This window comes from Pseudonaja textilis, chromosome 3 (genome assembly GCF_049901715.1).
Source record: "Pseudonaja textilis isolate UNSWEBS1 chromosome 3, rPseTex1.2, whole genome shotgun sequence".
NCBI classification, from domain to species: domain Eukaryota; kingdom Metazoa; phylum Chordata; class Lepidosauria; order Squamata; family Elapidae; genus Pseudonaja; species Pseudonaja textilis.
The window spans coordinates 109,281,654-109,308,976 of NC_141992.1; the positions used below are offsets into that span (position 1 = coordinate 109,281,654).

Sequence of the window (27,323 nt, forward strand, 5' to 3'; positions counted from 1 at the left end):
TGCTCTTCTATTTTTTTGCTGATTTCTACATGTAGTAAACAATCTTAGATCCCAGTACTGTAGAAAGTGCAGAGAAGAGCAACAAACGAGTCCGGAGGCAAAACTGAAGGAGAAAGGATTGAGGTATATTTAGTCTAAGAGAAGCAGGAGAGGCCGTCTTCAAGTATTTGAGGAGCTGTCACAGACAAGAGGGATTCAACTTATTCTGCAAAGCGCCTGAAAGCAGGATAGGAAGCAATAGGTGGAAGCTAGTAAGAGAGAGATCCAAACTGGAACTGAGGAAAAAAAATCCTGACAGTGAGACCAATTAATCAGTGGATGGCTTGCCTCCTGGGGTTGTGGGTGCTCCAGTCTTCAGCAAAAGATTGGGCAGCCATTTGTTCAGTTTCAATAAGGTTTCCTGCCTTGGGCAGGGATTTTGACTAAATGAAAGAACGATCAATCAGAATAGAGCCAAGATCTGGAAGGGACCTTGGAGGTCTCCTACCTAGGCCATTTCATTTCAGACAGGCAGCTGTCCAGTCTTTTCTTACAAACCTCCAGGGATGAAGACCTCCAAGGTCCCTATGATTCGAGTTTTCAGTCCAGAACTTGGGCAGCCAGATACAGCTTTAAATCAATTTTTAAAAAATGAGTTTTGTATCTCTTCAAGCTGTTATAGGTCTGTAAGTGGTATCAGGTGAAAGATGTTGAGACCTTGGAAAAAGTTCAGAGAAGAGCGACTAAGATGATCAAAGGCCTGTAGACTAAACCATATGAAGAACGGCTGCAGATTTTGGGTCTGGCTAGTTTAAAGAAAAGAAGAATTAGGGGTGACATGATAGCAGTATTCCAGGACTTGAGGGGCTGCCACAAAGAAGACGGAGTCAACCTCTTCTCCAAAGCACCAGAGGGCAGGACAAGAAACAATGGTTGAAAACTAACCAAAGAGAGAAGCAACCTGGAATTAAGGAGAAACTTCCTCACAGTGAGGACAATTAACCAGTGGAAGAGCTTGCCTTCAGAAATCCTGGGGGCTCCATCACTGGAGGCTTTTAAGAAGGGACTAGACAGTCACTTATCCAAAACAGTATATGTTCTCCTGCTTGAAAGGGGGAGGGGGCTGGATTAGAAGACCTCCAAGGTCCCTTCCACCTCTATTCTAGTCTATGTGTTCAGTCCCCATAACACCTCGCGCGCTCCTTATACTATGCGCGTCATTAAGCGTCGGTCTTCTGCTAAGTACCGGATTGGCTACAGCAACGGTCGCTGCCCACGGGACCTTTAGGACTGGCAGGTCATCATGGCGGCCGCCTCAGTCGTCCGATCCGTCGGGGGCAGCCTTGCCCAGAATCTCAAGGAAATTCGGATCCACCTTTGCCAGCACTCGGCGGCTAGTCAGGGAGTCCGGTAGGTGAAAGGCGAGCAGGGATCTTATCCGACCCCTTTGTGGAGAGACGTGGAAATTGTCCCGCTTATTCCTTGGCTGCTTGGCTTCGCGCATCACATGGGCTAAAATGTGGATTCCGAGCCCAGCTTGGCGTTGGGTGCATTGTGGGCGTTCAGTATGTTTGGGTGCACGAAGGAGCCGTCCCAGTGTAAATGACTGGAAACACTGGAGATACCTGGAAACAAAAGTTCCTTTCAGAAAGAGGCTCCTGGCGGTTCAGAAAAACAGGCTGGTCCTGGCTGTTTCCTTTGGAGTTGCTAAGAGTTGCTGGCAGGGAGAAAATCGCGAGGTGCCACCTGGGCTGCTATTAAGCCTTGTAGGAGGTAGCCCTGGATGGGGGGGTTAATCCTAATCCTTCGGTTTCAAGGCAGATTTTTTTAAAAAATCATTTCCTTACAGACAATACAGAAAACAAAACTTTTTAAGGCTGGATTTAAGGGTGAATCATGTTAAGAACAGTCAGACTTCTTTTTTATCGGGGTGTGTATGTTTCCTAAACATATTTCTAAGACTGAAGAATTTCAGAGTGATCTAATGTTCCACCTGTTACTGAAAAGTCATGAGTTCTTTTTCAGCTATTCTAATATCTGTTTGCATGATATAATGAATTAAAATATATGAGCTGGAGTCACACACTCTGCTTAGACAAAAATATGATTTGGCTTGTGTATGAGTGTGTGTAGTATTCAGGTACAAAGCAAATTGACTTTGGATCAGTTACTGTGCTCTCTCTCAGTCCAAGCTACCGCAGGATTTCTATTGTGGGGAAAGATAGACGGGTGTGTGCCTCATCTTGAGTTCTGGTACAGAAGGTGCGCTATAAATGTAATAAATGTATGTAAATTCTGAAATATTACTTTGAAGTAAAGTAGCATATTCCGTGGTTAATATTTATTTGATAAATTTATGTATTATCTATCTCACTGTTGAGAGATTTGGGCAGCTTACAATATCATAAAAACAGCAATATAAAACATTAAAGTTAAAATATTGAACATTAAAACTGAATCAAAACAGAGTAAGATAGGAATGGATACACATTTTTTTATAGTTTTGGTAATTGAATGGAATAAAATCCTTGAATCATTGAATCAATCCTTGATTGTTTTCTGTTGTTGAATTCTTTGCAGAGATTTCATTGAACAGCACTATGTCACATTGAAGAAGGCAAATCCAAACTTCCCCATCTTGATCAGAGAATGCTCCAATGTTCATCCCATGCTTTGGGCTAGATATGGTAAGTTAGGAAGGGCTTTTCTGTAAAATATTATTTTACAAGTACAATAGAAATAATTTGTTCAATTGTTCATTCGATAGGGTTTGTTATTCATCTTTAAAACATATTTATTTATATTGTTGTTAAAAAGAAAAATTGGAAGGTTTTCTGCAGATATGCAGTTGTTTGTAAGCCAAGGCCATCTTCACATATAGTTGATATTAACAGAATATATACACATGTTGGCTTAATCTATTAAAAGAAATATACAGTATTACAAATAGATTAGAGATTCAATAAAGACTTTTGTGTTAATTCTATTACATAATACTGTTGATAAACTTAAGTTGAATTCTACATTCTTACAACAGAGAGGGAAAGAAGTTGGCAGGTGCCAATATTATATAGAATGGGTCTGCAACGAGTTCTTTGAGTTAAATACTTAAAGAGCCATTGGACCCGTTTCCCACAGAAAACACCAGGAGCCACAAAACCTGGGTGAGTGTGGCCAACTCATTGTCACTCACTCCCACTCAGTCAAGTGACCCCCAGCCATGCCTACCCAGCTGGTCATTCAGGCAGAGAACTGGTTATTAAAAAAAAACACCGGGATCCCCCCTCTCTGTCTCCTCTCTCCTCTTCCCTCTTTCTCTCTCTTTCTCTCCCCTGCCCCAATTCTGATATGAAGCGTCGGGCAGACCAGGAGGCACTCTTGCAGTGCCTTGCGCAGCAGTGAATTTTAGCGTGCTTCATAATGGGAAAGATGGGGTCCTCTCCTCCTGGAGCCCATTATGACACAGAGCCATAATGCGACCCTGACCCACTTGCCCCTAGCTTACAGTTCTGAGCCCAAAGCAGCAGGAAGCAAGGGCTGTCTTCAGTGCAAATATGGCATGAAGGCAAATACAGAGCCGCTTCTCTCCTGCACTAAGGCTACGGCTATCGCCTTGCCATGTGTCACCCCTCCTCCCTGCAGCTTTTCAGATGAGCGCGGAGAGCATGAGCTCTAGTCCGAAGCGGCAGGAGGCAAGGGCTTCCTTCAGTGCAAATGTGGCGCAAAGGCAAGTACGGGGCATTTCTTTCCTGCACTAAGGCTCCAGACATCGCCTTACCGTGTCCGTCACCTCCCCCCCGCAGCTCTTCGGCCGAGTGTGAAGGGCACAAGCTCCAGCCCAAAGCGGCAGGAAGCGAGGGCTGTCTTGAGCGCAAATGTGGAGCAAAGGCAAGGACAGGGCCGGTTCTCTCCTGCACTAAGGCTCCAGTGACCCTCCTCCTCTCATGAACCCCTGGCTGACTTTGGCAGGTCTAGGAGGGTGCGCACGAGTGGGAGATCCTCAAGTGAGAGACCAGACTTGGCCAAAGTGCAGCAAAGCTGTTGGGGGTGGGTCGGTTGAACAGCTGACAAGCGTCTTTGGCTAGGGTGCTCTGCCTTTCTCTGAGCCTGACCCCCGGGGTGGGTGGGCGAGGTTCAGTGCGGCCAGCCCTTTTCCCGCTACCCTGAGCTTCTTAAAGCCACGGCTGGGCGTTATGGCCCTATTTCCCTTTCCATTGTCCCATCCTCCCAGATCCCATTCCCACTCTGCCAGCCCTCATCTTAGCAAGGCAGGCATCAGTTGTGGCCAGTGTCTCAGGGAAGAGAGCAGGTTGTGCATCTCCCCAAGCGACTGATCTCCTCTGCCCAGCACCAACAAGGGCCTGAAGGAGCTCCAGGAAGAGTGAGGAGAATCAGCCCCGGCCACTTCTCCATCCCCCGCCGTTGCGCTTACCTTCTCAGGCCAGGTGAGGAATGACTGGGAAGGGAGGAGGAGGAGAGGGGCCAGCCAGTAGTGGGACAGTTAGCGGCAGCAGAGGGCCCAAAGAGCCGCATGTGGCTTTGGAGCCGCGGGTTGCTGTCACCTGGTATAGAATAACTGGCAGAAAGGATTCTACTGTGTTTCTCACAAAATAAGGCCGGGCCTTATTTTTTTTGCCCCAAATGGCTAGGCCGTCTTTTCAGGGGTGACTTAATTTCCCCCCGCACCCTCAGGCGGGCAGGCGGTGACAGCTTGGATGTTGACCTCAGCGTTGGTGGGACACTTCGTATTGGGAGACCTTCCGCCACCGTCGCTTTCCCTTCTCCCCATGCTGCCAAAGCATTTAGAGCAATACCGCAGCGTTTGACGCAGCCACGCGCGGCCAGCCAGGGCTCCTCCCTGCAACCGGAGCCCAGTGGAGACACTCGGCTTCAGGCGCTCCTGTCACTGCCTTCCCTTCGCCTTCGAAGACAAAGCCAATTCTTTTAAAAACAATGCCCTACTACTGGTATGACAAAGCCTCCCCCGCCCAAGAGGGCAGCCCAACCCCATGTGGGGAGGCAAATCTCCCAGGACTGCAGCGCAGGATTGCCCCAACCCGGGAGAAGCGCCCAGCCTCCATCCCTGCCTGGCGCCAGGCAGAGCGTGAAGAGCTCCTGGAGCGCCCAGCGCAGCTGACAGATGGGCCCTCCTACCCGGTGGCGGAGCTCTCACCAAGGCAGTGAGCGCCTCCGCACTGGGCCCTCCGCTCATCCAGCCAGGGCCGTGCCAGAGCCATGCGGGCTGGGCAGAGCCAGGAAAATGAGCCGCGGGTGCGCGCCCACCTGCCAAGTGAAAGAGCCGGGCCAACCCGAGCTTGGCTTCCTTCCCAAGTCCCTCCAGTCCGAACCTGAAGGGGCCACCGGGAGAGGCTGCCTGAGGCAGTGATAGCGCCTACCCATCCGTGGACAGGGATGGTGGCTGGGCGCTTCTCGGGGTGGGCCGATCCTGTGCTGTGGCCCCTGGAGATTCGCCTCCCCACGTGGGGTTGGGCTGCCCTCTTGGGCAGGGGAGGCTTTGTCGTACCGGTAGTAGGACATCATTTTTAAAAGAATTGGCTTTGCTTTCGAAGGCGAAGGGAAGACAGCGACAGGAGCACCTGAAGCCGAGTGTCTCCGCTGGGCTTCGGTTGCAGGGAGGAGCCCTGGCTGGCTGCGCGTGGCTGTGTCAAACGCTGCGTGGCTGCACCAAATGCCGTGGCATTGCTCTAAACGCCATAGCAGCAGCAGGAGAAGGGAAAGCAACAGTGGAGGAAGGTCTCCCGATATGAAGTGCCCCATCAACGCCGAAGTCAACGCAGGCAGCACCATATCCGGGTATGCAACAAAAGTACTTCCTAACGGCAAGCCCCCCCGCCATTCCCCCCCATTTCATTTAATATAAGCCTTAATTTGCGGGGAGGGACTTAATATGATTTTATGCCTATAAAACATGCTGGGACTTCCTATTGGGGGAGGCCGTATTGTTGGAGAAACACGGTATGTTACAATCATAGACAAAAACAGATGCTACTATTAGTTTCTTTTACAGAATTTTTACTTATCTTCTAATATACTAATTAATGCTTTAAGATAACAGTGTCTATAATATATTAAATTTACATTTTCATAGAAAAGCTTCTGTCACTCATAATTTATGTTGATTTTGTAGTATCAATTGTCTAACTAAATGGAACTCCCAGTGGCCAAATGCTTGAAATGTATGCTTAGTGCCAGTACATCATGTTTTTATTGCCTTCCATAAATATGTAAAAAAAGGATTTTAATCCTGTAATGGGAAAAAGAATTGCTACCAGTGTTATTGGGGGTGGGGCAATCTTTCTTAACTTTGGAACAAATTGTGATGATATTGAATCTTTATTTCTAAAAATCTGATCACCAAAATGTAATACCATGTTTCTCATATAATGAGGCTGGGTCTTATTTTTTTTTGAGCCCCGAAAAAATGGCTAGGCCGTCTTTTCGGGGGTGACTTAATTCCCCCCCCTTGCATCTTCGGGCAGGCGGCGACGGGTTGGATGTTGACCTCGGCGTTGGTGGGGCATTTCATATCGGGGTCAATGCAGGCAGCGCCATATCCGGGTGTGCAACAAAAGTACTTCCTAACGGCAAGCCCCCCCACCATTCCCCCCATTTCGCATGTTTTAATATAGGCCTTAATTTGGGGGGAGTGGCTTAATTTCATTTCATGCCTATAAAACAGGCTGGGACTTCCTATTGGGAGAGGCCATATTGTTGGAGAAACAGGGTACAAGGCAGTGAAAATAATAACTAAAGCTCTATATGGAGTAATGGATAAAGTTGCTGACTCTGAACAAAAGTGCTGTAGTATTGTTATAGTAAAACTTAATGTCTTTGTGGAGCAAATACATTTGCCTACATCCCTATTAATAGATCTTTTTAAAATTGTACGGTCTGGTTGAATTATAAAGTAGGATAGATTTCAGAACCAGATGGGAATAGGAGAGATTCACTGCTTGCAATTAGTATCGCACTCTGAAAAAGGCTTTCTGTAACTCATAAATGTAATTCATAAACTCTGTAACTCTACTCGTAATCTTTTATTATTTTGATCTCTTACTTGCTCAGATTCCTGATTTAGAGAAAATTGAACAACCGACAAAGCAAAATGACTAGGGACATGTGAATTTCAGCTCTGGCTGTGTTCGTATAACATGCTTAACAAGTGAGCTAAAAATCCTCGACATTGCACTCATGCCACATATACTGTGTGCATCTTGGGTTTTGATGGTTAGCATGATATACCGTTTTATGTTGGTTGATATTCTGGGCATTGTATGCACCAAGAAGATAGGCAATAGGTATAAATAAATGCAACCTATGAAAATGAGGTTGTGTACAGACTACAAGTACTCCTTGAGATAGACAGCTCACTTAACATCCATTTGAAGTTATTTCAAACCTACAGAGCTGCAGCACCCTGATGATCATTCATCCTTACAACTGATCACAAGGATGCTGCAACACCCCCCACCTCTTTCCTCCATCCTGTCCTGCTGGAATCTTACAGTGCTTGGGCCTACCCCTGATGCCTCCTGGAAGAAGCAGCTATCAATTTCAGTACTCTCAACAATTCCTTGTGAAAATGGTGACTCCTTTGGAAGTTTTCTGCCTCTGTCAGCTGGCTGTCAGGATATTGCAAACCTCTCCTGGCTGTTGCTAGGCTTTGGAGAAATCAGTCACCTGCATGCAAAGACAGCAGCTTTAGAGGAGCTTCTCAAAATATTTTGCTTGCTTAAATTCTCTGTCACCCAGAAACCCATATTCTGTCAATAAAAAAGTTGTGGAATTTGTTGATGCCTCCCCTCATTTGCTAAATTCACTGCATGCCTGGAAAAGGGGTGATAAAATCTATAAATAATTTATACTGATGAGTGACTGAACAGTAGAGGAAAGGAAGCAAAATCTTTATACAGCTTGCCTTGAGGAGATAAAGAAAAAAATCCAGATCAAAATATTCAGCCAGCTAGAGCACAACATGTAAAGTAAATTGGGTAGAGCAGAAACTGAGTTCTTGGAAAGTTAATTGCTGTTTATCTGACTGCCTTTAGAGCAAAAGTTAATTTTAATTCATTTAATTTAGACTAAATTATTGGATAAGGCAAATACTGTGGACATAGTTTACTTAGACTTCAGTAAGCGTTTGACATGGGAGGTAGACAGCATCAACACCAGATGGATTCACAACTGGCTGGCCAACCACACTTAATGTGTTGTCCTCAGTGGAACTACATGTAAATGGAAGTATGCAGTGTGGTACCTCTAGGTTCTGTCTTAGACCCAGTATTCTTCTACATTTTCATAAATGATCTAAAAAAGGGGGCAGAAGGGGAAACTCACCAAATTTGCAGGTAATAGCAAGCTTGGGGGGAGGGGGAGCCAACACCTTGGGAGATAGGCTCAAGATCCAGAAGGAGCACTTGGGCACTAGGTCCTATCCAACAAAATGCAATTCAGTGATGAAAAAAGTAAGGTTTTACACATACGCAAGATAAAGCAAATGCACAGGTATAAAATAGGTGGTACCTGGCTCAACAGCAGAAACTGAGAGGGATTTAGGCATCCCAGTGGACAACCAGTTAAGTGTGAGCCAGCAGTATGCTTCAGTTGCCGAAAAAGCCAAAGCAGGCTATATCAACAGAGGGATGGTATCAAAATAATGCAAAGTGATAGTACCAGAGCTGGTATTCAGCAGGTTCTGACCAGTTCTGGAGAACCAGTAGCGGAAATTTTGAGTAGTTCGGAGAACCGGCAAATACCACCTCTGACTGGCCCCGCCCCCATCTATTCTCTGCCTCCCGAGTACCAGCTGATTGGCTGGATCTTCTTTTGTTGCCCTGCACAGGAGAACGGAGCTGGGAAACAGGTTAGTGGGGTGGGGAGGGAATGGGATTTTGCAGTAACCTTCCCCCTGAAGTTGGGAGGGAATGGGGATGTTACAGTATCCTTCCCCTGCCATACCCACCAAGCCACACCACACCCACAAGCCATGCCCACAGAACCAGTAGTAAAAAATTTTTAATCCCACCACTGGATAGTAACACTTTATATTGTTTTAATAAGACACACTTGGAATATTATGTCCCATTTTGGTAACTCCAATACAAGAAAGATATTGAGACACTAGAAAAATGCCGAGGATGAAAAGAATTAGTGATCACATAACAGTTTTCCAACATTTAAGGGACTGTCACAGAGAAGAGGGGGCTGATCTATTCTCTAAAGCACCTGAAGAAGGCAGGACAAGTAACGGATGGAAGATTATTAGAGAGAGAGCCAACCTAGAATTAAGGATAAAAGAGAACAATTAATCAGTGGAACAACTTGCCTCCAGAGATTGTGGGTACTCCATCATTGGAGGTTTTTGAGAAGAGATTGAACAACTATTTGTCTGGAATAGTATAGAGTCCCTTCCAACTCTGTTATTCTATGATTCTATACTTGTGACAGTAATAGGCAGGGTCCACTATGGATGTAGGTCAAAGACTCTCCGTATTACAGAAACTGCTGCTGGCACATCACAAAGAAAAGATATCTTCATCAATGTATCCTTTAGGAGCAGCCTTTTCCTTGCAGTGTCAGCTGAAAACGTTTTAGAAAAATAGTACTGTGCATATACTGTATATTTTATCCCCATAGGCTTTTCTCTGAATTGGATTAGCAAATCTTTACATAAGTAATTCACTTGTAAAAGACTTACAGATTAAAAACACAATTGTGTTTTGAAACTTTAGAATTATCTTTGAATGAAGTCTGTAAGATTTTTTTTTAATCAAATTTGTTTTTTTTTACAGCCTATGGCCTAGAAAAGAGTGTGTCACTGAATAACCTTAATGTTGACCAAGTTGCCAAAGCCTTGGACAATGCTGTTAATAGAAAAATATGAAGATAATCCTGTATTCTTCGATTCTAAAACAATATATATATTTGTTTGTAATTTCCATGTACTTGTGATCTACAAATAAAGTCATATACAATGTGTCCTGTTTTGGTCAACGTACATACCAGGGCAATCTAAGCAGTGTAGTGAAAACATGCAGGGCAAGGCTTCTAGAATTCTTTCCCACTCAATTAGCAGCAGCCATAAGAAGTTGTGTTCATTCTGAGCTTTTTTTTACACTTCCCTTCATGTTATATCAATGTGTGTGCGTGCGTGCACTGGGAAACACATGGTGAATAACATTCACTCCAGTTTGGATCACATCATGGAAAAAAGGGTGTTTAGAATGGATATCAGCAACTTTTGAATTTATTTATTAAATTGCTGTCCAATTGACTCTCCCAAAATGATGAATTGGTGGAATGTTTTTCCTCGGAAATTTTTTTTCCACATTAACTAGACATATCTAGTGTATTTTATACTTGGTCCATTTTTGCTGGCTTCTATCACCCAGCCAAATAAATATTAGAAGCATATATAATAACCATTTCAATGAAGAAAAATATGTTACATTTGCAAATTGGAACACAGGACTTTGGTAAAGTATTAATGACATATTTGAAAATTACATTAATTATGCTTAAAGTTTAAATCAAAATAGAAATCTTAAATTCATACAAACTACTATAAATACTGTCTGTACGATCTAATCAACCTGTAACTATTTTTAGATAAATCCCATCAAATTCAACAAAATCCACTACTGAGTATTTATCTTGCTTATTTAAAACATTTTTATCAATCATGCTAATAGTTACAGAATTCCTGAAATACCTTAATGCATATACTTTTTGAAAAATGCTTTGTTATTTTTCAGTTGAAGGGAAAAGAAATAGAGGGTGCATATGAGCACAAATGCTCAGAAAGGAAAGGTGCTGGTGGATATGGATGTGTGTGAGAGAGAAAACACAAGCATAGGGATGCATTTTGTAAGTTAACTCATTTGAGGTAAATTGATTCAAAAACACACTGCTATTCAAAGGGTTTTGTTTAAAATTTGTTGGCAACAAATTAATATCGTTCATTTACATATGTAATTGCTTCACATTTGTCACGAAATAAAATGAAGATTTTCAGTTCCAAGGGGTTTATTTTGAGGAACAGCAGTTATCTGGCTAACTGTTTGAATTAGCACTTTGACTTGCTCTTGTAAATGTAGGTTATTTTGATGCTGCTGTAAGGCATGTAGTCCGGAATGATTTACAAAGTCAATGGCAGCCTGGCAGAGTGAAAGAACATACACATTAGTATTGAAACTGTTAGTACATCTTGGACTTTTAGAATATATAATAATACTGTAATACACAATGCATAAAAGTCTACCTTTGGCCAATGAAAGAAGATGAGATGCAATAGTTCTAAATCTTGGCCTATTACTTGGACATCAAAAATAACAAGGATATTTACAAGAGAAGGAAGCACAGCTTTTTGGTGCAGCATTTCACAGTAGGCAGCACCCTTGGCAGCTATATTGCACAACACTGTTAGAACCTAAAGGGGAAGATGGAGCAAGAAACTAAGATGAGTAACTTCAGTTACCAATATTAATTTATATTGATATTAAAAACTCCTCAAATATCTTACATTGGTTTTGTTTACAAAGATTTCTTGCCTTTCCACTAAGATTCAGGACTCAGTATCAGTGTATACAATGTATCCTCATACATGAAAGCCAACAACACTACTGATTAGCCACAATGTTTAGAAATGAATTAAGCCAACTGCATTCATATGTACTTATCACCTTAATAATTTACCTCAATTTGATTTACATATATATGGCTCTCACCTGCACTGTTTATTCAAAAGGGGGTTTTATTATTTGTGTTTTGACCACAATAAAATGTTATTCTAAGGTAAGGGGTACCAGTGAACCGTTTGTTTTCTATACAGTTGAAAATAATCTCGTTCTATATGATAAACGTGTATATTCATGATAAGGGATTTTACTTAATCTTCCACATTGTGTCTAATTCAAATTTCACACAGGACAATTCCCTAAGATACTTGTAGCTTTTAAATATATTAACTATATTTCAATTTGAAAATTAATTTGTATGTAATTATATTTGTAGCAGCTCATCCATCCTTGTTACTGAGAGTAACAATATATACTCCCATACTGTCAGAAATTCTTTGTGCAACTATTTTCTGAATTTGATCAGATACACCAAAACAAGAGATGGGAAACCTAACAATTCCTAATGTAATGCGTAAGTAGTAATATCCAAGTGGAGTCTAAATGAAGCTTAATAAATTCTAACAGTCACAATTTTGGGAAACTCAATTTCCATGAACTAACTTTCAACCAATTTTTATTTTATTTAGGGAATTTATATTACCGCCTATTCGCACATGGTGACTCAAGACGGCTTACAGAATATACCCCATGTAAAACTAATAAAAGAAGTCATATAATGAATTAATATACAAAAATCACACACATACCCCACCCCAGCGACAGCACCTCACATGAGCCATTTAATGGGCTTCATCCTGCTCTGGGTTCCCCAGGCCCACTGGCAGAATCAGGTCTTTCGTGCCTTCTGGAAGAGTGCTTTGAGGGGGGCGGGATTCTAATCTCTGTGGGGATGATGTTCCAGAGAGAGGGAGCCACCACGGAGAAGGCTCTTCTGGGTCCCACCAGGTGTACCTCCCTAGGGCAGGTGTTGGCAACCTGCGGCTCCAGAGCCACATGAAGCTTTTTGGCCCCTCTGCTGTGGCTCCCTGTCCCATTACTGGCTGGCCCTGCCCCTTGCCCTCCCTTGCCTGGCCTGAGAAGGTAAGGGTGACGGTGGGGAGAGGAAAAAGGCTAGGGCTGATTCTCTGGTGCCTCATTCTTGCTGGAGCTTCTTCCGGCCCTTGTTGGTGCTCTGCGTGCCTTGGTCGCTTGGGGGGATGTGCAACCTGCTCTGCGTCCCGAGACACTGACCCGACCCAGCTGCAACCAATGCCGGCCTCGCTAATACAAGAGCTGGCAGAGTGGGAATGGGATCCAGGAGGATGGGACAGTGGAAAGGGGAAGGGGTCCGCAGTGCCCAGCTGTCACTTTAAGAAGCTCAGGGCAGCAGGAAAAGGGAACTGGCCCTGCCGAACCTTGCACACCCACCCCGGGGGTCAGGCTTGGAGAAAGCTGGAATGCCCTCACCAAAGATGCTCTCCTGTCAGCTGGTTTCCCCCCTCTCTCTATGTCTCTCTGTGTATATCTCGTGTTCTCTGTCTCTGCATCTCTTCTGTCTCTCGAAACACTGAGGCTGGGCCAAGCCAGCAAGTTCTCTTTGGGGCTCTTGGCTATTCCTTTTATTTTTTATTTTTGGAAATCTGGGCTAGCTGAGGAATGATTGCCAGCCGCAGCAGAGGCTTCCCTTTGGGCAACTCTCCTCTTTCTCCCCCTCCTTCTCTCACAGCACCCTGGCCAGCTGTGGCAGGGCTGGGAGGGTGCAGAGGCTGGGAGACCCTCCTTAAGCGAGCGCCAAAGCGTAGCAAAGACGCATGCAAGGCAGGCAGCCGCTCGCTTAAGGATGGTTTTAACAGGACGTGGCTTCTCTCCTGCACTGAGGCTCTGGACATCGCCTTGCCATTTCGTCATTGTCCCCTACCCTAGCATCTCTTCAGCTCCAGTCCGAAGCGGCAGGAAGTGAAGGCTGCCTTACGCGCAAATGTGGCGCAAAAGCAGGTACAGGGCTGCTTCACTCCTGCACTAAGGCTCTGGCGACCCTCCTCCCCTCCTTCTCTACTCGCAACCCCCTGGCTGGCTATGGCATGGTGGGAGGGTGCACACCCTCTAGCGAACAGCTGAGCTTGGCCAAAGCACAGCAAAGGCGTGCGCGGGGTGGGCAGCTGCTTAAGGAGGATCTCCCCACTTGGGCACACCCTCCCAGCTGTGCCACAGCTGGCCAGGGGGTTGCAAAAGGAGAAGGAGGAGGGTCGCCCAAAGAGTAACCTCTGCCATGGCTGGCGATTGTTCCTCAGCCAGCCTGCATTTCCAAAAATAAGAAATGAAAGTAATAGTCAAGAGCCCCAAAGAGAGCTTGCTGGCTTGGCCTAGCCACGGCTTTCCGAGAAAGAAAGAGAAAGAAAGAGAGAGAGAGAGAGAGAGAGAGAGACGGAGGGGAGAAGAGGAGAGAGAGGGGAAGATAAGGAGAGGGGGAGAGAGACATACAGAGAGAGATACAGAGGGAGAGAGAGATACAGAAAGAGGAGGGAGGAGAGCGGGAAAGATGGGGAGAGAGAGAGAGGAGGGAAGAGAGAGATACAGAGGGGGGAGAGACATAGAGGGAGCAAGAGAAGGGTTTTGTGGCTAAGTAGGTGTGGCTGGGGGGGGTCATGTGACTGGGTGGGAGTGAGTGACACCAAGTTGGCCATGCCCATCTGGGTTTTGTGGCTGTTTTTTTTTCCTGTGGTAAACTGATCCAAATGGTTCTTTGAGTGTTTAAATCCCCTTAGGGGATGGGATCTGCAGCATTCCTTGCCTCCCCGCTCTGATGGGTCAGTTAGATGTAACCAGCAAGACAAGGTCCCTCAGACAACTGGTCCCAAGCCATGAAGGGCTTTAAAGATGACGACCAGCAGCTTGAATTGCACCCGGAAGCAAATCGGCAGCCATTGCAGTTCCCGCACTAGAGATGCTGCATATGTACACTGGGTTCTGTACAAAACCATACAGGCTGCTGCATTTTGCACCAACTGGAGCTTCCGGATGCTTTTCAAGGGCAGCTTCATGTAGAGTGTGTTGCAATAGTCAAGTCAGGAAGTGATTAGGGCATGAGTGACTGTGAGTAGGGATTGTTGGTCCGGGAAAAGGTGTAACTGGCACACAACCCACAGTTGCACAGAGGCCCTCCTGGCCATGACCATCACCTGCTCTTTGAGCAGGAGTCGTGAGTCCAGGATATAATTATATTCCCTAATTTTTGAGTGAATAAAAATGGATACATTTCCAATTTGGCTCTAAAGCAGCAGTTGGAATCTTTTATCCACACTCAACTAATTTTAATAGTTTGCTTGAAAGATCAATCACTTGATTGCCATTTGGAACCTTCTGGCAAAAACGGTTGCAAATTGCTGGGGTAAGTCCCACCCTTACCCAGCCTTTTTACACTTGCACTACACTGGCCATGTGTGCACCCTAATCTATTGCACACTTATGCACAACCCTGACCTTCTGTGCATTCTCCCCAACCCGTGCTTCTTGTACATCCTCCACAACCAATGACTCTTGCATACCCTCTTGCATCCTACCTGACTCATGCCTCTCATGGACCCTCTCCTCCTTCCTGATCCATACTTTTTGTGCATGCACTCCCTCACACACACACACTCCTGATTGCATAATGTACCTCTCCTCTCATGCCATCCTTGTACTTTCCCCAACCCACACTACTTGCACTTCCCCTTGTGCCCTCCTGACCCATGCTACACCATTTACACATTCTTGCCAACCTTCCCCAATACACTTACAGATGCCCTCACTCCTTTTGCACTGAACCTGTATATTGTGTAATGATCAGTTGTCTGAAGCATTTATTTTGCTGTGATTAATGTCAGGGCAAAAAGGTTTCATGTGCGTCTTTAACTTAACCTTGCCAACAAACAGGTCTTTGTATCAAATTGTGAATGTGCAGTTCCAGATTTTCCACAATGACAATATTTTAGAAACAATATTTTTACCTACCAGCAAGTTGATCATCTGGTAAGAACCTAACAGTTTCAACAGATCAGAAAAAACTTCTAGGCTGAGCAGAGCAGAACAAAATGTGGTGCTGTGAACTGAGAAAAGTACAGAAAAATCAGCCATTCTTTTACAGGTACAGTCAGCGTTCCAACCAAACTCAGTTGCCATGCCTCCATTTCCAGACAGTTCTACCTGGATGACTGAGAATCTTCATCAATATATTGAGGACAACCTGTATTTGCTTACCACTTCTGAAACACAGACTTTGCTCTGTGTAAGGATGCTCCGTCATTCTACAATATGCACTGTTTTTATTAACCTGTAATGTTCTAAAATTAGGCAGTTATTTTTTTAATTAATTATTTTAACTTGAGTTGTTAGTATTATCAAAGATACTGCTCTTTGAAAGAGTCTAAATGACAACAAAAGAAAGACTAGTAATCCTCTTGTTCTCTCATCCAGAATATCTGAAACAAGTTCAAGGGACTTACCAGTGAGGTTGTTCAAGAGCCACAGACATTCGCGTACAACGAAAGTGTGTTTGGGAAGGAAATACTGCATAAAGACAAACAAGGCCTTCAGAAGGCACTCTTCCTTTATTACAAGTTCATCATTATTTGCTTTATCTTCTGCAAGAAGATTGCCAACACACCGCACAACAGGACATATCAACTGAAGGTAAAATAAAATGAGATATATTCAGAAAAAGGTTTAAGAGTCTTACTCTGGAAAATCCAATATACAATATTTCCACTTTACCAATTCTAGACCCTCAACAGAAGTTGTTGCTATCAGAGAGGACAATTCCAGCAACAGTTGCACTAGGGATGGCACTGTCCTTTGGGAAATCAGCAATGGATTGTTCACTTGGCTACAAATAGAAGGAAACCAAAAGATAAGTATTTTATTTTAGCAACATGAATACAGCCGAATATTTCTCCTCCCCACACTCAATTTTTCAGGAGCATCAAATTTTGAATCTTCGTAATGTGAGTGGAAGCCATGGAATGTAAGATATGCAGTGTTAAGACAGAGACAAATCCTGATTTAGCTATAGTAGAAGCTTCTTGGCAACTTTGATCTATTACAGTGATGGCTAACCTTTTCGTCGTTGCATGCCAAAAGTATGTGCGTGCACTTGCCTGCATGGAATGCATGTGCAACCCCCATGCATGTACCGTGTGCCTCTGTGCATGCACATGTGATCCCCCTGCGCATATCCCCTGCGCATGCACAGCAGATACCCAACAATCAGCTGGCTGGTGGAGAGCATGCGTGTATGCAGTAGATCTGTTCCAGGTGACGGCTCACATGCCGGCAGAAATGGCTCTGTGTGCCACTTCCAATATGCCTGGCATAGGTTCACCATCATGGATCTATTATCTAGAAGCTTGCCTCTTTGAATTTATGTTACCTTATAGGAAAGAAATTAGAATATACCTTCTATTTATTCCAGATCTGTAAAGTAATGGATTTGTTTCATAATAATCTAAACATAAATTTAGATGTGTGGAAATATCAATTCTGGTATTCATAATATGTACTGACCTCAATACACAAACATCTATGTAATTCCATTCTAAATGACAAACTGCAGCAAGTGAGAGATTAAATGATTCCTAACCAACCTTGCTGACAACTTTGTCATCCAAAACGTAGAGGAGGTAACTAGAAGTAAAGCTATACTGGATCTACTTCTTACTAACAGAGAAGAAGTGATAAAGGGAGTTGAAGTTGCCAGAACCTTGGGTGAAAGTAACCATGTCATACTGGAATTCAATATAACACAAGCAATAGAAAATAATCCAACCAATGTTTAAACTTTTAAACTTTAAAAGAGCTGATTTTTACCAAACTCAGAGTCTAGGAAAGATTCCATGGATGAAAATCCTAAAGGGGAAAACAACTCAAGAAGCATGGGAAACTCTGAAAAATACGATCATAAAAGCCCAGTTCAGCATAATACCTCTGAAAAAGAAAAACAAGAAATTCAAGAAAAAACCACCATGACTGCACAGATCTGAAAGATGAAAAGGACAAGTACAAAAAATGGAAAGAGGGCCATATAACTGATTATCAGCAGATAGCCAGAACATGCAAAGATGAAGTCAGGAAAGCAAAGGCTCAGAATGAACTAAGGCTTGATACAAAAGTCAAAAATAATAATAAAAAGTTTCTTCTAACATATTAATAACAAGAAAAAAGTCAAGGAAGCAGTAGGTCCACTAAAAAGAGAGGATGGAAAGGAACTAACAGGCAGTAGAGAGAAAGCAGAGCTGCTTAACTCATTCTTTGCATCAGTCTTTGCGCAAGAAGAAATTATAGCCCAATGTACCAAAAAACTACTGTAAAAGACAAACTAGAAATAAAAATTAAAATAAGCATGAAAATGGTTAGAGAAAACCACTGTAACAAACATAAATCACCCAGATCTGACAGATTATACCCCAGAGTTCTAAAGGAGCTGGCAGATGTTATCTCAGAACCATTGTACCATAGCTTTCAAAAATTCTGGAGCAGCGGGGAAGTACCTGAGGATTGGAAAAGGGCTAATGTGGTTCCCATCTTCAAGAAAGGAAAAAACCCCGACCCAGGAAACTACTGACCAATCATTCTAACCTCAATACCTGGGAAGATCCCAGAAAAGATAATAAAAAAATAGATCTGCGAACAACTAGAAGCAAATAAAGTTATAACTAACATGGGTTTATTAAATCGTGTCATGTCAAACCAATCTTATTACATTCTTTGATAAAGGGACTAAATTATTAGTAGACCAGCGAAATGCTGTGGACATACTATAGTTAGATTTCAGTAAGGCATTTGACAAGTAGACCACAACCAACTTCTTGGTAAGCTGGAAAAATGTGGAATAGGCAATATCACCACAAGATGGATTTGTAGCTGGCTGACAAACTACTCAACCAGTAGTCCTTAATGGTACAACATCCACATGGAGAAAAATAAGCAGTGAGGTACCACAAGGCTCCATCTTAGGCCCAGTACTCTTCAATATCTTCAAAAAAGACTTAAATGAGGGAATAGAAAGGGAACCACTCGAATTTGCAGATGACACTAAACTGACAGGAATAGCCAACACCCTAGAAGACAAACTCAGGATCCAAAAAGATCTTGACAAACTTGAACAATAGGCCATCTCCAACAAAATGAATTTTAATGTGGAGAAAAGCAAAGTTTTACATTTATGCAGGAAAAATCAAACCTATAAGTAAAGATTAGGTGAGACCAGGCTCAAAAACAGTAACTGTGAGAGGGACCTTGGAGTCTTAGTGGATGATCAGTTGAATATGACCTAAAATGTGCAGCAGCAGCCAAAAAAGCTAATACAATCCTAGGTTGTATAAACAGAAGCATAGAATTAAGATCATGTGAAGTATTAGTGCTGCTTTATAAAACCCTAGTAAGACCACACATGGAATACTGCAACAGATTTTGGTCAGCATACTATAAAAAAGATGTTAACACTTTGGAAAAAGTTCATAGAAAAGCAACCAAGATGTTCAAAGGCCTGGAAACTAAAACATGAAGAACAGCTGCAGGATTTGGGTTTGGCTAGTCTAAAGAAAAGAAGAATTAGGGGTGACTTGATAGCAATATTCCAGTACTTGAGAGGCTGACACAAAGAAGGGTGGGGTGTCAAATTATTCTAAAAAGCACCAGAGGGCAGAACAAGAAACAATGGTTGGAAACTAATCAAAGAGAGAAGCAACCTGGAATTTAGGAGAAACTTCCTAATGGTGAGGACAATTAACCACCAGTGGAACAGCTTGCTTTTAGAAATCGTGGGCACTCCATCCCTGGAAATTTTTAAGAAGAGACTAGACAGTCACTTATCTGAATTAGTATACATTCTCCTGCTTGAGCAGGTGGGCTGGAAGACTTCCAAGGTCCCTTCCAGCTCTTATTCCAGAATGTAGGACATAGAATAATAGTCTAATGTCTAAAGTTAGAGTAAGACAGATGATGTATAATAGGGTGAATCCTGTTCACATTTCAACACATCCACAGGGCTTCCATCAAAGTGACATGCCCTCATCACCTATGAAATGGACTATCTATTCAAAGTGGTTAGTGGGTAGAAGGGTATCTTCATGTCAATGAAGAACTCTTTGCAGTGTTCTTGGTAATGTTTTTGGAAAAGTGTTTACCATTGCCTCCTTTCTAGGGCTGGCAAGATTGATTGGCCCAGCCAGCTGGGTTTGTGTCTACAGCAGGATTACAACTCAGAGTGTCCCAATTTCTAGACCACTGCCTTTAAGTAGCATGTCAAACTGGCTTGCTCAGTTCAAAATGGGACTATCATCCAGAATTTTCAGCTGATACAAAATGCAGCTGCTTGTCTGGTAATGGGGACCTCCTAATAATATTTCACAATACCAGTACTTCAGGAATTGTGCTGGCTACCAATTTGTCTCTGGTACAATACAAGGTACTAGTAATAAAGGCCTTTATGGCCCAGGCCATAGATGTACTGTAGGGCTGCTTACTCCAACCAGAATCTATTCACCCAAGGTGTACAGCATAGGAACAATACCAAAACTCCCTATTCTCCACCCTCAAGGGGCAAGAGCAGGCAATTTAGAAGCAAGCATGTTTCTTGATGGGGAACTGCTTCCTGCTGGAAAAAAAATCGGCATCCTCATTGTTAATATTTAGAAAATTGGTGAAAACTCAGTTAATGCATTTAAGCAAGCATTCAGAAATTAAGATATGTAGCTAGTGTGAAGTTGAACATTATAAATGGTGTTGTCAATATGACTTTTACTACTGATATTATATTAATGTGTATGGTATTGCTTTTTATTGCATTTGTTTTTGTTAAGACACTCAGGTTGATTTTTTCCCCTGAAGCAGAATAAAAGCACTTGTAAATATATAAACCCAGTTCTTTGTCTCCTGATTTTTCAATTGTACTGGTAGCTGGCTGTCTTTGTTCTTGTTCTTTGACTTCAGGCAGACTGGAAATTCCTCTTTTTTTCCTGATTTTCTGACATAATCATATCACCTTAAAAATCCAATGATATGATGCCCAAGGAACAACCTTCTGTGTTACTTTTATTGTAAATCAGTGTATGCAATTATCCAATGTAGTTACAGTACTATAAATAGAATCCTATCAAAGGGATTGTTTTGTTCTATTTTCTATTTCCTGACACACCCCTTCTAAAAAAACAACAGAAGGGCAACCAGAGGAGTAAACTAGCACATGAACTAACCTAATTTCCTATTTAAAATGACAATGTTTTTTCTTCAGGGAAAGCCTATAACTAAATCCTCTTCTAATAACTAGCCCTGCTATCAACTGTCTTTTGTTCAATGTTTTCCCCATTCTCAGTTGCTAAGGAGATTAATTAATTCTTTAATGGCCACTCCTCCCACAATGACACCAGATGTTTTTCTCATGATTTACCTACAAAGCCTGGAATGAAAAATCATGCCTCTGCTTAACGTTTATTCCCCTCTATATGCTAACTACTATTTGAGAACTTCATTGTCCACAGAATATATTTACCTGCAAATAATGTAGTGAAGACCCCATGCACATTCCACTGCAGTTCCTATTCCATCTTGCAGTCTGGAACAAACCAAGTGAAGCATGTGTTGAGGGAGGGTGGATTCTAAGAGCAACCTGCAGACAAAAAGAAAATCTTATTTAATTACCAAGCAGAGAACGAAGCAGTCAGATAAGCACTATATATGGTGTGAAAGAAAACATTGTACTATGTGGGCCTTGATAAATGGAGCAAGAATTTGTATACAATTTTACAGAGCTACTACATTTAGATTCTCAGCATTTATTAAAATGAATGTAGGTATTGTTTAAGGAATCAGGCTAGAAACGGGGAGACTCTAGTCCTGCCAAACTGCCATGAAGACAGTTTGGTAACCTTAGACTAGTCACTGTTTCTCAGCTGAAGAAAGGAGGCAATGACAAACAGCTTCTGAAAAATCTTGCCAAGAAAACTGCAGGGACTTATATAAGCAATTTCCAAGAACCAAGCACGATTAAGAAAACAATTTAAAAATGTACTCTTTACCTTAAGACCAATGAAGATATAAATGAACAGGCAAAAACAGATTATTTCTTTTTTATGGGGAGATTGTGACCAGCAAGAGACAGCTTGCCTATGAGAAGCACCCTACTAGAGGCTAGCCTAGTGAGAAGCACCCCACATCACCCAGGACACTGTTGCTGCAGGAGCAATTTCCAAGAGACCTACTTCCTTGAGCAGCCATCATGCCCCAGCTTGACACTGCCAAAGTCCAATCAAGGCAGGAGGAACTGAAAAATGGTATTTCGATCCAAATGGGCATCACATAACCACATAAGCATGTAATTCCTAAGTGGAATTTCACTTACGGTATGATTTCAGCTGGAGCTTCCTTGGATTGCAAGAGTTGTGACAGAACATAGCCAACACTTTCTTGTATCGTCACATGAGGAGACTGAAATCAAGCAATCCACTTATCATCTAATAGTTTAGGGTCAAAGAGTCAGTTAGAGAAGGAAGCAGAGAATAGCAAGGCATGTACAAGAAAATAGATTGTTTTAAATATCCCACAAATTATATGGAAACATCCCACAAATATTCTCTTGCTTGGTAAATTGTGCTAAGTCAGTGAAGAAAAAACTGTAATGCTGACAATTCAGATGCCTATATTCAGTAGCATTTTTAATAGTTCCATGCCAAAAATAATGTATTGGACCTGTGGACTCCCTCCAAAAATATACTTTTTTAGAAATACTCAGAAGTTTCCCAATAAGTTAAGCAACTCTTAGTAATACAGTAACAAGCTATACTTTAAAAAAGGAAGCTATCCTCTTTGAACATTATTTTAATGTCTTGAGCAATTGTACAATATAGCACATGCTACAGAAAAAGGAGATTTCACTTTTTTAGTTATGGAAAATTAAAAATGAGTGTGCATTGTAATAGTTGACGCATTCAAGACTTAGAATACTCATTTAGTCTTGGATTTCATTGGAAGGCCTTGGGCCAGTCACTATTTCTCAGTGTAACTTAAATCACATAATTTTTGTAGTAAGGATTAAAGAAGGTAAATTTCACATTTGCATCAGGAAGGGGAATATAAATGTAATAAATAAAAGTAATTCATGAACCAAAACTGATATTCAAAATGGCTGGGCAAGAATACTCACCTTGATACAGGATGCCAACACTGGGATGATGCCCTGAGGTAGAAGATGCTTTTTCACAGCTTTCATTTCAACTACTAAGTTCCCTAATGTGTATAAACACAGCTCCTGAAATACATTAGGAAAGAATATGTTCCTCCCCTATGTTCACTCTAATCTAACTGCAGCTTTGTGAACAAGAGCTGCAAACAAGAGTAAGATTAGTAAATATTTGAAATTTTAAATGCATAATAACTATGCTAGGTGTAAAAAAGGCAAAGTATATAACTTCTATAGCAAGACAAAAAAAAACACAAATATGTCTTATAGCATACATGAAGCATTCCCATTTGGATGTTGGGATCTAGGTGAGATCTGTTAAGTTTTTAAAGTATTTTTTAACAAGTTTCTACTGTGCAAAACAATTTGTCTAATTTCCAGATGATCCTCAGAATCTTCCCTCCACAGTTCTGGAATAAAATGATCTGCCCTTAAACCATCAAAATTGCAAAAGAAGTTGGCTTATCAGATCTGTGCCATAAAAACTCAGTTTAGTGGTATTTGTTGGCACTACCTGGTAGATGACCACAGACATTTAGACCTACCTTTGCCTTTTAAAGCAAATAGCTTATTGAAAAGAATCATTCTGAAATTATTACATTCTACAAGTGGAATTACACAGGGATAGTCACTTCTGGCTTAACAGAAGTAAGAGCAATTAAGCACAAGAATCCATCTTACCATGAGAGCTACACTGTGTCCGGAGAGGTAAGTCAGGAGATAAGAGGTTGCTGGCAAGCATGCTTCGACCACATCAGGATCAGTAGACAGTGAAAGTTCGTGTAAACAGCAAGCTGCATCCATCTGCAGATTGGCTAGATTGCTGGTAAATAGGCCAATCAGCACAGACATACTTCCCTCCAACCTATCAATTAAAGCATATATATATATATACTGTATGTATGTATGTATGTATGTATGTATGTATGTATGTATATGTATGTAAAATCTATCTATCTATCTATCTATCTATCTATCTATCTATCTTTGGTTATTCGGGTTTTCTCCCGTGTAAGATTAGAAGTATCTAGGCAACGTTTCGATGAAGTCTCATTCACCATCTTCAGGCTTGTGTCTTCGGCTCTGTGCTTCTCAGAGTGACACTCTGAGAAGCACAGAGCCAAAGACACAAGCCTGAAGATGATGAATGAGACTTCATCGAAACATTGCCTAGATACTGCCAATCTTACGCGGGAGAAAACCCAATAACCAAAGATCCACATACTAATACCCGCAAGAACCTCAGAAATAAATAAATATATATATATATATATATATATATATATATATATATATATATATATTGTAGATCTTTGGTTGTTGGGTTTTCTCCCGCGTAAGATTTGACGTTGCCTAGATACTTCAAATCTTACGCGGGAGAAACCCGAACAACCAAAGATCTACATATAAATACCAGAGAACCTCAGAAAACAAATAATATATATATATATATATATATATATATATATATATATATATATATTCTCCTGCTACATTGCATCCTTGTTGGGATATGTCTAAACAAAGGAAAGCAATGCCCAGTTGAAAGTATCCTACCATATTTCCCCGAAAATAAGACCGTGTCGTATATTTTTGAGGAGACCAAAAGACACATTGGGTCTTTGGGGGCGGGGGGAATGTCTTAATTTGCTACCAACTGCCCACTCCCTCCCACCATCTACTTGCCCGCGGCCTGAACAGTTTACAGGGATTCCCAGGGCAGACAAACTTTTCGACTGGACAGAGAAACGGAGACTCAAAACTCCGTCTGTTTGCAAATGGGACACTTTGAAATGGAGCTAAATGCATTGGAATTACCTGCCCCACCCCCAGTGCCTCTGCCTGGCTCTGCCACACACATTACCCGGAAGGAGATGAAGCTTCATCTGCTTGTAAATACGGTGGTTTGAAATGGAGCTAATCGCTTAATTTCAAAGCATCCCATTTGCAAGCAGATGAGGCTTCGAGTCTCCATCATTTCTCTATCCAGGCGCAAAGTATTTGGCTGTTTATGGGGCACTTGAGAATGGAGAAAATCACTCCAATCCCAAGCACCACATAGGCACCCAAACACTTTTTCTCCAAAGGGAGTTGAAGCTAATCGCTCCATTTCAAAGTGTCCCATTTACAAGCAGACAAAGCTTCATCTCCCTCTGGGCAAAAAGTGTGCTGTAGAACCAGGCAGAGGCAGAGGCATGGGAGTGGGAGGAAGGAAGGCAATCCTACACTAGTATCATTCTCTAATGGAAGTGTACATCAGCTAACCTGATAAATTTCTGCTGGATTTCTCTGTATCGTAGTCCTTGTCGAAGAAGTTGCATAGAGGCTGTTCTGTCTTCTGTTCCTCTCTGGATTTTTTTTAAAAGCTGTGAAAGCTGCCAATGAGCAATACTGAATCAACACCAAACTTTACAGAGAAACAAAATCTGAGATGGAAGCTTGTTTTTATTCCACTTAATATGGAAGGCAAAAATAAACCACATTTTGTAACAAGAGAGAGACTTTTTGTCAAGAAAACAAATGGATCATAGAAAAAATCAATCCAGAATTTTCACTCAAGGAATAAATGGCCACTTAAATGATAATAGGGGATGGTGAAAATCAAGATTGCTACAGCTGAAGTATGGATGACTGTCAAACTCATTAACAACTGCAGCTGGCATACCAGTAATATGGATAAAACCTTTCCTTGGTATCATTTGTAAACCTAAAGACGCCCTCTGTTCAGTAGTGAATACAGGTAGTCCTCAATTTACAACAGCTGATTTAATGATCATTCAAAATTATAATGGCACCGAAAAATGTGACTTATAACCATTTTTCACACAACAATTGCAGCATTCCTACAGTCATGTAAATTCAGATGCTTGGCAACTGACTCGTATTTATGACTGTTGCAGTGTCCCAGGGTTCATGTGATCCCTTTTGAGACTTTCTGACCAGCAAAATCAGTGGAGAAGCCAGATTCACTTAACAACCATGTTACTAACTTAACAACTGCAGTGATTCACTTAACAATTGTGGCAAAAAAGATCTAAAAATGGGGCAAAACTCACTTAACAAACATAACAACGCTGGTAATGGTGAAAAGAAAGAGAAGCAAGGGGAGCAGACTTGATTGTAGCAATGATGTGTGCATTGTTGGAAGACTTGTAGGTCCAGGTGGAGGACACATCGTCCTGGAGAAGGTTTATCTATGTAGTCATTAATTTTAATTTTATTTATTTTAATTTAGAAAATGTTATATTGCCACCTACCCAACTCAAGGCAGCTTACACAGATATTGACACTGACTCAAGATTGCATCTGATATAATCAATCACTCTTTAAGAAGGCTGAAGGGAGGGCAGGTAAGTTTCCAGAAAGTTAATAACCCAAAGACTGGAACTGAATATACTGCAGTGAATTCCAATTTATTTAGTGACGTATATCTTACCTCTTCCTCTGACAAAAGAGCTGCTGTCTCACCATCCATTTCAACTTCTCCATCGGATGACTTGTCTTCACATAAACGCCGCTTACTGAACAACTGTTTTAGCCTCCGTGCACTTCTCAGAGCTGTAACAAAATTGTTAAAATTATCAAAGTGCCCTTGTATAAAAGGAAGAGAGAAAAGAATGGTTTAATGCTGTTATACAAGATTACACATTAAGTTTGACTATTTTTTTTTTCATATTATCTAAGTTAAAGTTTGGACGGAATCATGCTAAAATGACAACATACATTAAGTGGGATAAAAAATAATGAATTGCCTCAGTTCAAAACTAAATAAGGAAATTAGAAACACAGTTACCTGCTTCTTTCTCTCTCTGCCAAGTTCTCAGGTGCTCAACACTGCATCCATGCGACCGGTAACAACTTCTCTTCCAGCTTTTCGGACCAGCCATTCCAGGTACCGAAGCAGCCATCATGCTCGAAAACCCGAGACTGGACGAATAGAAACTGTAGCTGTGCTGGCTGGAGTGTATATTTAGCTTAGAAATTAGGTGCTATCTCTTTAAGGCTTTGCCTGCTGGGAAATGTAGTTCTTTATCACGTGGTCACATCTGTACCTCTGATTGACCACCGGGTCAGTCTTCTGATTGGATGAGGAGCATTCTTGATTACGTGTCAGCTAGCGAGGTAAACTGTTTGTAACGAGAAGTATGCAATACTATTCTTGGAGGGATCCATTTGGGTGAAGCAAATAAATAATAGATCCGTATTTCCCTCCCTCCTCCCTCTCCCTCCCTCTGTCTCTCTCTTCAGGCTTGAATTTGCTGCCTGGGACCAAGAACAAGCATGTTAATTACCTTGAGAAACTATTTGCCGGTGAAAGAAGCTGATTCAATCCATTTGATACAGGGAGGGGCCGTTATCTCCCTCTATTGAACGAGGCAGGAAGAGGATTAGTTTAGCAAACAGATGACTGCATCTTTTCTGGCTCTCTCCCCGCGACCTTTTAAATGTGATACTTTGAGAGCTTCCTTCACCCATAGAAGGAGGGGCCATAA

General features: G+C 42.0%; 2 protein-coding genes and 1 long non-coding RNA gene across 4 annotated transcripts; 2 read left to right on the forward strand and 1 right to left on the reverse strand.

The window, feature by feature from the left end:
- Positions 1-1,265: 1,265 nt before the first annotated feature.
- Positions 1,266-9,978, forward strand: NDUFA2 (NADH:ubiquinone oxidoreductase subunit A2). The gene is made up of 3 exons (XM_026700932.2): positions 1,266-1,389; positions 2,560-2,666; positions 9,792-9,978. Exons 1-3 carry the CDS (start codon positions 1,283-1,285, stop codon positions 9,881-9,883), a joined length of 306 nt encoding a protein of 101 aa, XP_026556717.1. The 5' UTR covers positions 1,266-1,282; the 3' UTR covers positions 9,884-9,978.
- Positions 5,567-9,766, forward strand: LOC148126282 (uncharacterized). The gene is made up of 2 exons (XR_015743038.1): positions 5,567-6,371; positions 6,732-9,766. It is a non-coding gene; the product is annotated as an uncharacterized LOC148126282 (long non-coding RNA).
- TMCO6 (transmembrane and coiled-coil domains 6) lies at positions 9,033-27,301 on the reverse strand. 2 transcript variants are annotated; one of them, XM_087930573.1, is made up of 13 exons: positions 27,123-27,301; positions 26,624-26,757; positions 26,267-26,388; positions 25,096-25,205; positions 23,512-23,695; positions 22,795-22,899; positions 21,994-22,079; positions 21,145-21,261; positions 16,371-16,482; positions 16,103-16,283; positions 15,612-15,706; positions 11,261-11,428; positions 9,033-11,156 (listed from the first exon to the last, which is right to left on the reverse strand). In XM_087930573.1, exons 2-13 carry the CDS (start codon positions 26,739-26,741, stop codon positions 10,989-10,991), a joined length of 1,566 nt encoding a protein of 521 aa, XP_087786699.1. In that variant the 5' UTR covers positions 26,742-26,757; positions 27,123-27,301; the 3' UTR covers positions 9,033-10,988. The 2 variants fall into 2 exon arrangements, with proteins under 2 accessions (XP_087786699.1, XP_087786698.1); XM_087930572.1 differs by having other exon boundaries at positions 26,624-26,957; positions 27,123-27,281.
- Positions 27,302-27,323: the final 22 nt, after the last annotated feature.

What these genes read in the sequence shown, in the direction of transcription:
- NDUFA2 (XM_026700932.2), top strand. Translation starts at nt 1,283, where the DNA reads ATGGCGGCCGCCTCAGTCGTCCGATCCGTCGGGGGCAGCCTTGCCCAG. An exon ending in GCGGCTAGTCAGGGAGTCCG is followed by an intron (nt 1,390 to 2,559) that starts GTAGGTGAAAGG and finishes AATTCTTTGCAG; the next exon opens with AGATTTCATTGAACAGCACT. An exon ending in CATGCTTTGGGCTAGATATG is followed by an intron (nt 2,667 to 9,791) that starts GTAAGTTAGGAA and finishes TTTTTTTTACAG; the next exon opens with CCTATGGCCTAGAAAAGAGT.
- TMCO6 (XM_087930573.1), bottom strand. Translation starts at nt 26,741, where the DNA reads ATGATGGCTGCTTCGGTACCTGGAATGGCTGGTCCGAAAAGCTGGAAG. An exon ending in GACACAGTGTAGCTCTCATG is followed by an intron (nt 22,900 to 23,511) that starts GTAAGATGGATT and finishes AATGTATTTCAG; the next exon opens with GAGCTGTGTTTATACACATT. An exon ending in TCTTCTTTCATTGGCCAAAG is followed by an intron (nt 11,157 to 11,260) that starts GTAGACTTTTAT and finishes TCACTCTGCCAG; the next exon opens with GCTGCCATTGACTTTGTAAA.